Source organism: Zingiber officinale, chromosome 10A, assembly GCF_018446385.1.
Source record: "Zingiber officinale cultivar Zhangliang chromosome 10A, Zo_v1.1, whole genome shotgun sequence".
Lineage (NCBI taxonomy): Eukaryota > Viridiplantae > Streptophyta > Magnoliopsida > Zingiberales > Zingiberaceae > Zingiber > Zingiber officinale.
In genome coordinates, this window is record NC_056004.1 from 95640738 (window position 1) to 95653770 (window position 13033).

Consider the following 13033-nt stretch of genomic DNA (forward strand, 5'->3'; position numbering starts at 1 on the left):
CATGCCAAAAAGTGGGCTCGAGTACGAAAAACACTCAGATTTAATCTTGAGAACTAAAGGATTTGAAAGAATATGGGTTGGGAGTGGGTTGACATATTCAATTGTGGCAAAAGGTGAATATGCTTGTCCCCAGTATCCCTGTCAACCCGTTACAAGATCAACACGGAGGAGATAAATCACGGACAGCTACTAGTCTTTGGAATAATGACTAGCACATAAAAGAGATATTTATCTCGACTTTGTAGAGATTCGAACCCCAGACATCAGTGGATTGACATTCAAAAACTACCCGAGAAATGTCGAAATGGCTTTTGACATATTACCAACATTTATCGCTTTTTCCCCAATGTTAAACATCGATCCATCCAACACCAAGGTAGCAGCATTGTCCTGCAGAAGAATTCTAAAAGATCTCTAAGCTCCCTGCAAGAATGATCATCATAATCCTAACTGTGATCAAACATGCCACTCCACAAGGATTCCAAAAGTTAAATGACATTAAATTAAACAATACGATACAAGGAAAGATCTTAAACTTTGCTACTTGATCTGTATCAAAAATGTTTGTCTTACAAGGAAATGTCGGAAAACAATAAGAAGAATAAATCAACAAATTATCTGTACATCCACGTCTACATGCTTTCATGTAGGACAGCATATCATGTGACCTCAAGCATCCCCATGGTATCAGCAAGTTACATAAGGAAAAGATTTGGTAAGGCTACATATTTCTATCCCTTAAAACTGTCCCTACATATTTCTATCCCTTAAAACTGTCCCTTAAATTCATCACCTCTGCCGTCTTAGGTTTGCAGGACAGGAAAAGCGTTGTAGACCTCAAGCTACTTGTTCACAATGCGGCTATGCGCTAGAGTTCTATTTCTTGAAGGTCATCCCCCACGGAAGTATCATGTTGCTGCAAAGATGAACTGCTTTGCTTGCTATGGGTGGGTGAGAATATTGTGGGGCCATGTCCCAACCTCGCACCTGCCATGGTTTCATTGAATGATTCATAAGTCCCATTCCAAGATGCTGCTCTCGATCCGTAGACATGAGCATTATTGTTTGGAGGGGTATTACTGTTCATGCTAGGAAGTTGTTGCATGGAAGATGAAGCTGATGAAGGTAGTGAGGAAAAGGATGCTTCTCTATTTGCTGGTTCAGATGGATCTTCACCAGTGGTGACATCTCTATTGTTGTCACCAGCCGCATCAGTTGGCTTTTCATCGGTGGTTGCGGGTGCCATAGGCACAAAAAAATTTGCACCAATCAATGGCTTTGCCAATGGAACTGTAGGTGAGTGGAAAGTGTTTGTGGATGCACCATTGGCTCCACCACCTCCGCCGCCTTTGTTGAATGTATCAACGTACCTATGAAGTATCAAAACTTTACATTAACATCCCTAGAGAATCTGCAACAAAAACATACAATAAGAAAAATGAAGTGTTTACCTTGACCTGACCCCCATTCTGCCACGGGCAGAGAACTGATTTTGGCTGGGTGGAGTTGGTGGAATTGCAGAGTTTTGTTCCAATGGAGCCAAATGTTTATCTGTTAGCCTGCCCTTATCGGCGAGACTATCTGTTTTGAAAGTATCGTTGATTGTGTTGTCACTCTTGAAAGCACTACTAATCTTGTAATCTGGCATACCATTCTGGAATGATGTTGTCGGAGGCGGGGGTAGGTGGGGTTCGTCGGCTGGAGGATCAGCTCCTTCTTCCACCCATCTCTTAAGCTTTTCATCGTAGTAGAACTTGTTGCTTTCACCCAGTTTTGCCTTCACATTACCAGAAATAGAAGTATACAGTAAGCTCAAGTAACTAAAGGTATGTAGAAGACAACCTATGATGTTCACAAACAAAATCATGCCAGGGAAAATACCTGATGAGGGGATCTTGACACCCACCCCATGGTTTTCTGAAGAAATTGTGAGCCAATGCGTCCAAAACGTGAGCCACCAGCTGTAGCTTTGCTTTGTGGATCGTCTGGGCTTGAATCCTGTGATAATTTTCCAACAAAGTTTGTAAAAAAAGCAAAGATAGTTACCATACTAAGAAGAAAAATACAAGTCACCAAATCGAATGGATAACTTGAAATGAAATCAACTAAAAGGAATCATATTCCCTAAAAACTGCTTTGATTTTCATCAAAAGGGAAAACTCCACCTGTTTAGGGGTTCGACCAAAATCAGGCTCTGAAACACTTCTATTGTGCCTGATCGCTTTGCTATCATTATCGTTTGACCATTCAGTCATTGTCTCCACTGACGCCGATGGAACTAAAGAAGCCATGACCATTGTTGATTGGTTATTTGATACTTTAGGGGCATTAGAATAGGTTCCTTTGTTATCTACGTTTCCCGAAGGCACATGCGAAAGAGGTGCTGGTGATGCACCTATCATACGGTAAATAGATCTATCAAAAGTAGTAAACAACTTTCCAACTAGTTTTGCAGGAACCAAACTTGAACCATAACCACCCTGGACAAGTGAAAAGGACATCAGATGAAAGAAAACGTCAAGGCTGTGAAGATTGAAGACAATTATTAGGCTCCCCAAGGAAACTACCTGTTGGTGGGTACGAAGTCTGTCATCTAAAGAGGATAACAACGATTTCCACATTTCAAGCTCAGAAGTACGAGCAGAACTCTTGAGCAATTTTGAAGCAGCTTGACAGTACCTGCATTATATCTAACATGTTTAGGCAATAGGGATGGCAGAAAAACATACTCTTACTACTCACTTCAACGAATCTGAAATCTTTCCAACTTCTGCCAGCATGTAGGCATAAATTATCTTGTACGGTTGGAAAGGTTGTAGGATAAACTGAGAATTTCCTTGCACCTTTGAATACTCGTACAGTTCTGTTCTCTGTACATGTATTGCAAAAAGTTATCTGTTTGTTTGCCTTCAGCATATAAACGGCCATGAAAGCAGGAACTAGAGCATGTATAGTTAACTTTCATTTAACAGTAAGAACAACATCATGTAATGGGATCAAAAAAATGATTTGAACTATCTAAAAATAATCTTTTAGAGCCATCATTAAAAAAGGACACCTGGTGCACGAAACTCCCGCTAATGCATGGTCCGGAGAAGGGTTGGACCATATTAGGTCCATTGTACGTAGCCTTGCCTTACATTGCAAGAGGCTATTTCCACAACTCGAACCCATGACCACAAGGTCACACGACAACAACTTTGTCGCTCCACCAAGGCTCCCCTCTTTAGAGCCATCATTAAAAGCTCAAAAAATTCTCCTAATATTTCTGCATCAGAAAAGAACTACCAACTAGCAAAAACTGAACAAGAACAATGCAAAATAAGTGCTTCAGTGACAAATTCAGAAAACAACATTAAGAATCATTCAACTCATTGGTCTCCTTGATTTTTACATCATATTTTACTAGTAGCTATTGATATAAAGAAACCAGAATCTGATCCCAAGTAAACATATGATGGTTGTTCATGAGCATCTGGCTTTCATAATACAACAACAACCAAGTCTTTACTTAACTTTCATAATATCAGCCTAAAAAAATGAACCAAAACTCAGAAGGTTTTAAATATAAATAAAATTTACAGCAACAATTCTAGAAACCATAACTAGTCCTTTTGGTGTTTCAATAAAGAGTACATGCTAAAACTCTACAGGGATATCTTCATCATGTCTCAACTATTAAGAAAGCAAGTAGACTAACGAAGCATACTCGAGTGCATATATTAGCAAAGGTTGACCATTCTCATAATGATTCACAAAGGTTGAAAGAAGACATGCTTTAACAGGCTACAAAAGTAACGCATTTGAATAAATACATGTGATTGATTTTTCAGACTTCAAGGGAGAAAAAACATGATCTGTTCAACCTAAAACATCATATTAAAAAACCCAGCTAGCATCACAAACAATAAAAAACAACTGAAAGTTACAGAATAAAAACAACCTGAATAGCATCGGGAGTGGCATATGTCCTTGGGTACTTCAAGTGATCAGCACCAATAAGACAGAGTCTTGCAATCTCGTTATATGACTCAATATTTGCTTCAGCAACCAAGTAACAAGTGTGAGCAGCAGCTACCTGCATCAATATGAATTAGGGGAGTAAACCAAAGTAACCAACTTCTATAATAAGATAAAAGAAATAATAAGCAAAAGGATAGCAACCTCCCCTCTGTCCTTCCATAGGCAGTCTCCAAGATGCATAATTACCAGTTCATCATCTTTTGTTCTGTTTGCAGTTATAATTGCCAAATTCTCTTCCCATTTATCCAACATCCCACTGGGCTGAACCTGTCAAGTGTTAGAGAAGAAAATGAAAATCAAAACCTAATGCTGAAGCATGTCAAAATAGAATTTTATATCACAAATTGATGATAAACTAAGTTTGAAAAACAATTAATTGAGAAAGAATAACAATCTAGGAAATCAAAATTTCTGCAATCATTTATAACTTGAGTATGTTGAAACTTGAAATCATATTTGATCCCTATGACATCCAAGGAGAATCACAAATAACAACACATTTGACAGAGGGTTTGCTGTAAGCCAATTTGGGAGACTGGGGAAATTGGAAGCTACTGTAAGTAATGTGTTTATAGGGGTTATTATGAAAAATTAAAATACACCAACAATCTACAATCATGAATATAAATCAAGGGCACATGTAGGATTCCAGAACTTTCTGCTTTTACAAACATAAATATGATCAAAGCTTATGCGTTTGAAATCAGAGAAATTTAGATATAAATATGTTTTCTCATATCAAAGTCATGAGATAAACATTGGCCCTATCTGCAACAACACATGCATCTGATAGGCCAGTGATTTACTTTCAACCAAGAATTTGTTCATATCAAATCAGAGGTCACTTTTACCTTGACAAAGGAAGAATGACAGAGAACATTCATCTTGAAGAATAAGTACGAGTTAATTCCTACGTATATATTTAGTTAAATTACCTGTGTAGGCTGCATAGGTGAAGGCACGGGTAAGGTATTAACTGCATTCTTTGCAGAAAACACATCTGCAGGTTGCCCAGCAATAAGTAGACATAGTGATCGTAAAGGTGATCCAAATGCAAACTGATGCTGTGCCATCTTCTTCACTGTGTCAACATAAAACTGCAACCAAAATTATGAGATATATCAGAGCTAAAGAAGAAGAAGATTTTTTTTTCCCATTATAACATGAAACAAAAATAGATAATCTAAATTAAATCAAAATCCAACTAAATGAGCCATCTTCTTCACTGTTGCACACATAGAACTGCAAGCAAAATATAAGATCTATCAGAGCAAGTGAAGAAACAAGAATTTCCCGCATCATAACCATGAAAAAGAAACAAATATTATATACATCCAAATCAAGATCAACTAAATAAGATATGTAATTACAGAGAAGAGAAAAGTATACAAACCTTCTCGCCAAGCTGTGCAGCCAGAACAAGAGCAGGGCCCCATAATTGACCTTCTTGCGCAGATTGGAGAGCCTCCTTCCTTTTACCAGAAACAAGAAGGCTTTGCACCATAGCAGCAGTTGTCTGAAAGAAGTTGACAGAATAGAGGCTATTACAGCAGTTCAGTGGACTACATGAAATTATGAACAAAAACTTGAATAACTGAAGGTACCTGAAGTTGGCTTTCTGACGGAATAGTATTCAAACAATAAGCAGATGAATCATACCCTCCAAAAGGAGCGCCTTTGGTTTTTGATGAAGCAAAAAGATTGCATACTTCCATTTCTGGACCATTAACATCCTACAAGCAAGAGAATTATACTGAAGGAACAAGAGAAATGCTAAAACTTGAAGAATTCTGAGATCAAAAGTAATGAGAAAGTAAGGTTCATCCTTAATAGCAAGTACTTTTCTGCTAGCCTTACATATACGACCAAACAGCTTTACAGAAGGAACAAATGACAACTAATATTTAGAGCCAGTGAGTGATATGTTCCTTGATGAAGACCTCTATTTGCACTTGCCTATTAACCTATCGGCAACATCCTACTACACAATAACATAAGGGTATCTTAAATAGAGTACCATTCCAAGAAGCTCTGGTTGGCTGTAGTCTTTAGCCAATGAATTCAAAAATGCTAAATCAATGAAATTTTGGTTAAGGTGATAGTTATATGAAATCAGCCAATCTAGTGCTACTACTAATTTATCCCTATATCATAATCTCAGAGCAGATTCCTATCTTGTAGAATCCAGATTAGCATCAGTAATTTGTGTAAATTAGCTCACTCAATCCTAGAAACATCACATGATCCGATCAGCTCTGGTGGCTGTTGAATTAAAAGCATTAGAGATGCAGATGGAAGACCGCTTTCCAGTAATTTAGTCAAGAAGGAAAAAAACAACAAACTGTACCAACATGCTGGAGATGCTAACTCAAAGAAGCAAAAAAAGACCTCCCAATAGTCAAAGACTTATCCATCACTCCTTTAATGGGTGTATACAAATTACAGGGAAATTCTTTAGCAGATACTTTTTGTATCACAAAAACAATCATTAATTTCCTATTTTCTCTACTTCATACTATCAAACAGTATATCTGATTTAGCTTATTGATTGAATGAAAAATCATCTCCACTTGTGCCAATATAAAAAACATAAAATTTGGTCAAGATAGTAAGCTCATGGGGCTGTTAGCCATACCTGAAATCACTGGACAAATCTTACTTCAACTAGTAAATCCTGATGAAAATGATAGCAAATTCTTCCTCCTAGGCAGATACTGCATGTAAACTTTAGGTTATCTAAATTCACAAAGATGATCCTGTGAAAAATTCTACTTCATCTTCTCCACAATGAAGCTTTGTACTCTCCATTTATCTTCTCAAATTTTAGGCTATCTAAATTCATCCTTGATTTCACTTTCCTTCTTGTTTTTCTTAGTCACAGTCAAAAAAGGTCAAGATAATAAAATGTATAGAACTATGAAATCATGTTAGGGTAATATTACCATCAGATTGGCAAAAGCCAATTAATCAGAGGGGAGATGCAGCGCACAAGTAGAAATCCTCATCCTTAAGATATGTTACACAAATCTGTCTAGAAAAGTGAGCACAATCTCTAACGAATATTGGTCAAGTTTTTGTATATTACCATCATAATCCAAAATGTAAACAATATTGGCACCCTTGTTAGTCTTTAGGAGAAATTGACAAAGGATCTTAAAACTTGTAGATTGGTTCCTGATTCTATCTACATCTGGAAATGCATAAACAGATTGCCATCGTCTTTGCTGTTCCAACAACAACATTCTTTAATGAGAAAAGGCATCGCATTAGGAAAAACAGTAACAATGATGCCTTTGAGGTGGAATCCATATTCCTGCAATAATCATCCACAAGAATGGCCATCACCAGCGTATTATAAGCTCAACCTACACCATGTTTCTTGATGATTTAGCTTTCCATATTAGTCAGTGAAATAATGACACGGAGTAGGAGAATTATGAGGTCAGAAAACAAATTCTGTGAATGAAGTTGCACCATGGTACAGTGGAAAGAAGTTATTATCTAAATATGAGAAGTCGGACGAAACCAAATATTAATTCCGTAAGAATGAAATGCAAGACCTCCAAAATGACGAGTTCAGAATATAATATTTATATAACCATTAGAAAGCAAAAATTGCAGTCATGGACTTAAGAGTGGCAGGAATATGGGTATCATTCTTTTCTACCTTGTGAATCATAGAAACAATCATATAACTGTAACAAGAAATAAAACATATTATAAAAACCTCTAGCGATGGATCAGAACCAAAAGGAGATCGAAGTTTGCCATAATTTTGCAATGATATTTTGAGCAACGAATGGAGCAACTTCAAAAGTTTTCCTTTCTGGAACTCCATCACAGGAGCATCATAGCTCGAGATTCTTTCATCTAACCATTTATTTATATCCTTTGTAGAAGCACTCCCACCAACAAGAGGACCTGGAAAATGATGATGGCACAAGGAATTGAAGTAGTCCAATCCAGTGCCTGAACCAATACTGGAAGCATCAAGTTCATTCGTCACAACTTCAGATAAGCTAAGAATAGAAATCACACCAGCAGCAGTCCCCTTGCAAATGAAAACAAATTTTCAGATGCATGACACTGAAAAATGTTCAAAACTAAAATGTTGATACAAAACCAACATCAATTTTTGAAGCTTACCTGGCTTCCATAGTCTATGTTTGTGCTAGAAGAGGTAGCATTTCTCACAACTAAGAGCTTCCCACCAAATCCAAAAGCAACCAAAGCATGTGCAGGTCGTCCAGCTGATGATCTTCCTTTATCAGATGAATAAGCGAACTGGGAATAAGCAGCTTTGGTATCTTGTAATGAATGCTGTAGATAGTCAACTGAATTATGATTGCCTAAGAAGCTGCTTGGTATATTGTCCTGAATGCTATGTGGCATATTTTTAGAATAATTTGGATATTTGCATTCCCCATTAACAGAGTTGTATGGTATCATAGTCCCATTAGGGCTGCCAAAATCATCATAAACATCAGGTTTAAATGTCTGAAGCCCCACATTCTTAGCTGCATGAGAACCATTAGGCATGCTTGGATTATAAAAACTCTGCATCTCCTGCTTGTCACCAACTTGTGCAGCCTGCAGCATGCTCTGCTGAGGAGAATAGCTGCTTGATAGAGGAACCCGGTGCTGTCCGAACTCTTGGCTCTCCGGGGTTCCATTAGAACTTTGTTTAGGCTGGCCAACTTGATCATATACATGGAAGTTCTCACCTGAGAAGCCATTCGAAGCTACAACCTCATTCTGAACTCCAGTTGGTATCTGTGTAGCATATGACTCCAGGGCATACCACTGTTGGGTGTTGGTGTCATAGTACCATCCAGGATACTGAGGATCAAATACCATGTTAGGAGGGAATTCCATGTTCTCCAGATAACCACCACTCGAATTGGTAGTTGTTGCATTTGTAGCAGTTGCACTTTTTTCAGCTATGGTCTCCAAGACTGGCTGTGAACTCTGCTGAAGGTACAGATCATCTGAACTACCAACATTTGAGTTGAAAGCAGTAGTTTCTGCACTTTCTTTAAAGTCACCTAGTGAATCCACTCTTGATGAATCATAGTGATTTTGTGCATTCATGCTAGCATCATAGCCATCCAATTGATACCATTGCCCAGTGGCCGCATCATACTTCCAACCAGGGTAAAGACTCTCCCAGTATTGTGCATCAGCAATATTTGTGTTATCATCAGTAGCTGAACTGAAAAGTTGGGAGTCTTGAAAATTCAAGGAATTTGAATGTGCATCTAAGTTGTCAACTTGATTTCCCAAGGGGGAAAGATTAAGGTCGGAATTGGATATCAATCTATCAGATGATGAATCAACATTCTCTGCAAAGAACTCGGAATAGCTTTCCAACCTGACACTGCCAAATGGCTGATCGCTGACACTGAAGGCACTCCACTGGACCTCTTTTACACTGGTTCCCTTAGATCCAGAATGTTGAGTGGGCAATGAACTTTGCGGTTCAATTACAACAGCACTCACAACTGAACTCCCCGCTGGAGCTACCTGGTCCATAGAAGAATCCGAAGGTGGGCAGTCAACAGAGGCCAAAAGTTCCTTTGAAGAATCTGAAGACTGCAATGTCTCACTTTGTTGTAGACCATATGATTCGAAAATCAATCCAGCATCATCAGGATCCTCCACAGAGGCACCAATATCATCATCGAGGCTGAGATTAGAAAAATCTCTCACGATTCCATTGGAACGAGGTCGCGAACCCTCTCTACCAAAATCGTCATCCACGAGATTGTTGAAGAAATCCTCATCGGTCTGATCCTCCACTTGGAAAGCAGAAAGAGATGACATTTGATTCTCAACAAAGCGTAGCTACCAAGGACTTCGCTCAAGCCGGATCCCCCAAAAAAAGAGCAAAAAACACCAAAGATCGAACTAACAGGCGATCCTTGCTCGTAACCGCAGATTCGATTCCATAGAAATCGTATCCAAAACTCTAATAGATCTCCATCATCCCAAAACTACAGCTTCCAAAGTGATACTAGAATATCAGGAAGGCACTTCTAGCAAGATCGAACAAATCCTCCGATCTGGCACCGAAAACGGCACTGAAACATAACAAACAACGCGCGGGGAAGACGAATCAACCTTCAGAAATTCAAAACTTACCTAGCAAGATGCCGGAATCGAAGAGTAACCAGGAGTGCACAGATCTGAGAGGACGGAAGAGAAAAGGAGACGGAACCCTCGTTGGCGATCCAGCCGACACCTCGCCTCGCGTCCCTCTCCCCCCCCCCTTCTCCTCAATTTGTTAATTTGCTTCCATTTCCCCTGTTTTTTCAACAAATTCCCGGTTTAACGTCAGGCGCTTGGCAAACCGACTCGCGATCCGACGCCATGGTCGAAATAAAAATATATCAGGGGCTCAAATGGAATTTTGTGATGTGAAAGCGAGAGAGACTCCACTGCTTGAGCGGGTCGTTCACCACACGCTTTCTGAGCCACTCATCGCGTGGGCTCCACATTTCGAGTGCCGTAGGCCCACAGCGGATCCCGTTGACTAATGCACTAGGCTGGTTGACCGAACCTGCCCAATCAGATCGCTTCATTTATAGTAAATTGAAAGGATAAATATATAGAAAATAATTATTTTTAATTAATAAATTTCCAAAATGTGTTAAATTTTAAAAAGCATTAAAAGTTATATGCAAATTATTGATTTTCTCTTGATCAGATTGAATATAAAATTTAAAAACATTATATATACTTTTTCTTTTCAAGATAATACAAATTAAATTTCAACAAAAGGCATGCATGGGGTATTTTGGACCATTTTAAGAGAATCATCTCTTATCCATATTTATTATAGTAAAAAAATATCTAGATTAGTTTATATGAAGGAAAAAAAAATTTTGAGCTAATTTTCTATCTCATTGTAATAAATTTATTATTCTCTAATTAACTAGGCACTCCGTGAAGATCTTACTCATCTACTATTGAAAAAGAACTTATCGTTTTAATAGAAAGATATATATTGACATAGGATCACAATTGATGTGAATGTATTAAATTAATTGATGCTCTTGGGACACAGTTGAGTTAGTTATCATATGGTAGATATTCTTACAATGGATAAGAGATCGAATCTCGGTGAAACTAAGAAAAATGTCCTCCCATGCCAATTGTAGTTTTCGATTTACCTTCTTATAGATGATTATAGGGTTGACCCCGTGTGGGGTCGTTGGATGATAAATTTCACCTTTTATTATAATGAAATTAATTGATTATATTATTTTTTAATTATAATTTGGCTACTAACTAATACTTCCTTAACTGTAACTTATCTAGTTGAAAGTGAAAAGAAATACCCATAAGTATCTTGGCATAAATATTTATCAATCAATAATTAATCGGCAAAAGTTGATAACTTTTACCTTGGGGGTCTCTCCAAAATTCAACGGTGGAGCCAAAAAATTTGTAGCCCTTGGACTAATTTGAAAAAAAAAAAAACCTCCAGACTACTTCCTCTCTTTTTTTACTCGGGCTACTTTCCTCTCTTTCTCACATATTTTTTCTTTTTCCCATAGAAAATTTAGCCGCTCCTCTTCGTTGTCGACATTGGGCCCCGGGCTATAACCGAGTAGGCCACCTATTTCCTTTTATAACCTTTATCGAGTAACGACACCTCTTATGTCATTATGGTTTTCTTTCTGTAATGATCGACGACCATCATTACTAGTCGAAATGGTGGAGCCAACCTAAGTAATCTACCCAAGCTGATCTCAGGGTGTGAGCCATGAATATTGACACCGACACCATCAGCCCCGGTCTATCTTCCTCTTTCTCTCACATTTTTCCTTTCAACTCCCACAATATATGCTACTTAGTAGATACATTATAATAATAATCAATTTTAATGTGTTTGTACATTCATGAAAGACGAGAACAATTGCAAATGTGAAGAGAGACTTTGTTAAGAGTGATCAACTCCAGGTGATGAAGTCTTCTATTTGAAACTCATCAGGGGCGTAGCCAAGATTTAAAATTACCTAGGGTAAATAATCGGTGTTGGTGTTTCAGCGACGATGGTTGCGACCGAGTCGTGATGACAGGGCGGAATTGACACCGATGTGGCAGGGAGAACAATGATGATAAAACTATTGATGGTGATAGTAGTGAACTTGATGCAGTGGTGGTCATGGATGAAGGTAGCGACGACGAGGCTGGGGGCAACGACTGCGACTACGGTGAGGGACCCATGAATATAACACGCTTATAAGGAGAAGGGATGCCACGGTTGTGCTCATTGAGTTGCGATCGGACGCTTGCGAGGAGAGACAAGGAAGGCACAGCACCGACTGCTCGTGCGACAGATAGAGCAGTGTGCGTGGGGAGGTGAAGTCGTCGTGGGGAGGTGAAGCAACTATGAAATAAGGGGAAATTTAGATTTAATTGAAATTTTTGGCAAGCAACCATGCAATAGGGAGAAATAAGGGTTGAAATAAAATTATGATGGGGCTTAAATAAAATTTTAATTGTAATATTTTAAATTGGGTGGGGTTGGAGCTCACTCTAGTCCAAGGGTGGCTCCATCCTTGGAACTTGTGTGTCGCATCCGACATTGATTTATACATTACTTATCACTTGATGCGGTAGAATTTGAATGCTCGCTATTTAGCGCTCCTCACTGCTCCGAGAACCAAAGAATAGGTTCTTGCCCAAGGTCAATATGCAATTTGACGATGTCGATCTTATCCCGATATGACCCATGCTTTATTGAGATTTCAGAAAAGAATATATAAAAAGAGATTGTTGAATGAAAGAAAGTGTTTGTGAGAAAAATATCTTCATTTGTTCGATTGCCTATTCTCTTTTATAACCTTTATCGAGTAATGACACCCCTTATTACATTATTATTTTCTTTCTACAATGATCGATGACCATCATTATTGGTCACAATGGCAGAGCCAGCCCGGGTGATCTACCTGAGTTGATCTAGGGTTGTGAGCCATGAGCATTGATGCCAACGCCATCACCC

At 38.5% G+C, this 13033-nt stretch overlaps 1 protein-coding gene across 2 annotated transcripts; it reads right to left on the reverse strand.

Moving 5' to 3' along the window:
- Positions 1–516: 516 nt before the first annotated feature.
- LOC122027003 (protein transport protein SEC16B homolog) lies at positions 517–10325 on the reverse strand. 2 transcript variants are annotated; one of them, XM_042585795.1, is made up of 15 exons: positions 10165–10325; positions 8170–10085; positions 7751–8074; positions 5628–5756; positions 5417–5539; positions 4959–5120; positions 4165–4290; positions 3944–4078; positions 2743–2870; positions 2568–2679; positions 2166–2480; positions 1882–1998; positions 1452–1777; positions 1081–1370; positions 517–987 (listed from the first exon to the last, which is right to left on the reverse strand). In XM_042585795.1, exons 2-15 carry the CDS (start codon positions 9844–9846, stop codon positions 869–871), a joined length of 4083 nt encoding a protein of 1360 aa, XP_042441729.1. In that variant the 5' UTR covers positions 9847–10085; positions 10165–10325; the 3' UTR covers positions 517–868. The 2 variants fall into 2 exon arrangements, with proteins under 2 accessions (XP_042441729.1, XP_042441728.1); XM_042585794.1 differs by having other exon boundaries at positions 517–1370.
- Between the last annotated feature and the right edge of the window lie 2708 nt (positions 10326–13033).

What these genes read in the sequence shown, in the direction of transcription:
- LOC122027003 (XM_042585794.1), bottom strand. Translation starts at nt 9,846, where the DNA reads ATGTCATCTCTTTCTGCTTTCCAAGTGGAGGATCAGACCGATGAGGAT. An exon ending in CACCTATGCAGCCTACACAG is followed by an intron (nt 4,291 to 4,958) that starts GTAATTTAACTA and finishes AACACTTGACAG; the next exon opens with GTTCAGCCCAGTGGGATGTT. An exon ending in AAGATTTCAGATTCGTTGAA is followed by an intron (nt 2,680 to 2,742) that starts GTGAGTAGTAAG and finishes GATATAATGCAG; the next exon opens with GTACTGTCAAGCTGCTTCAA.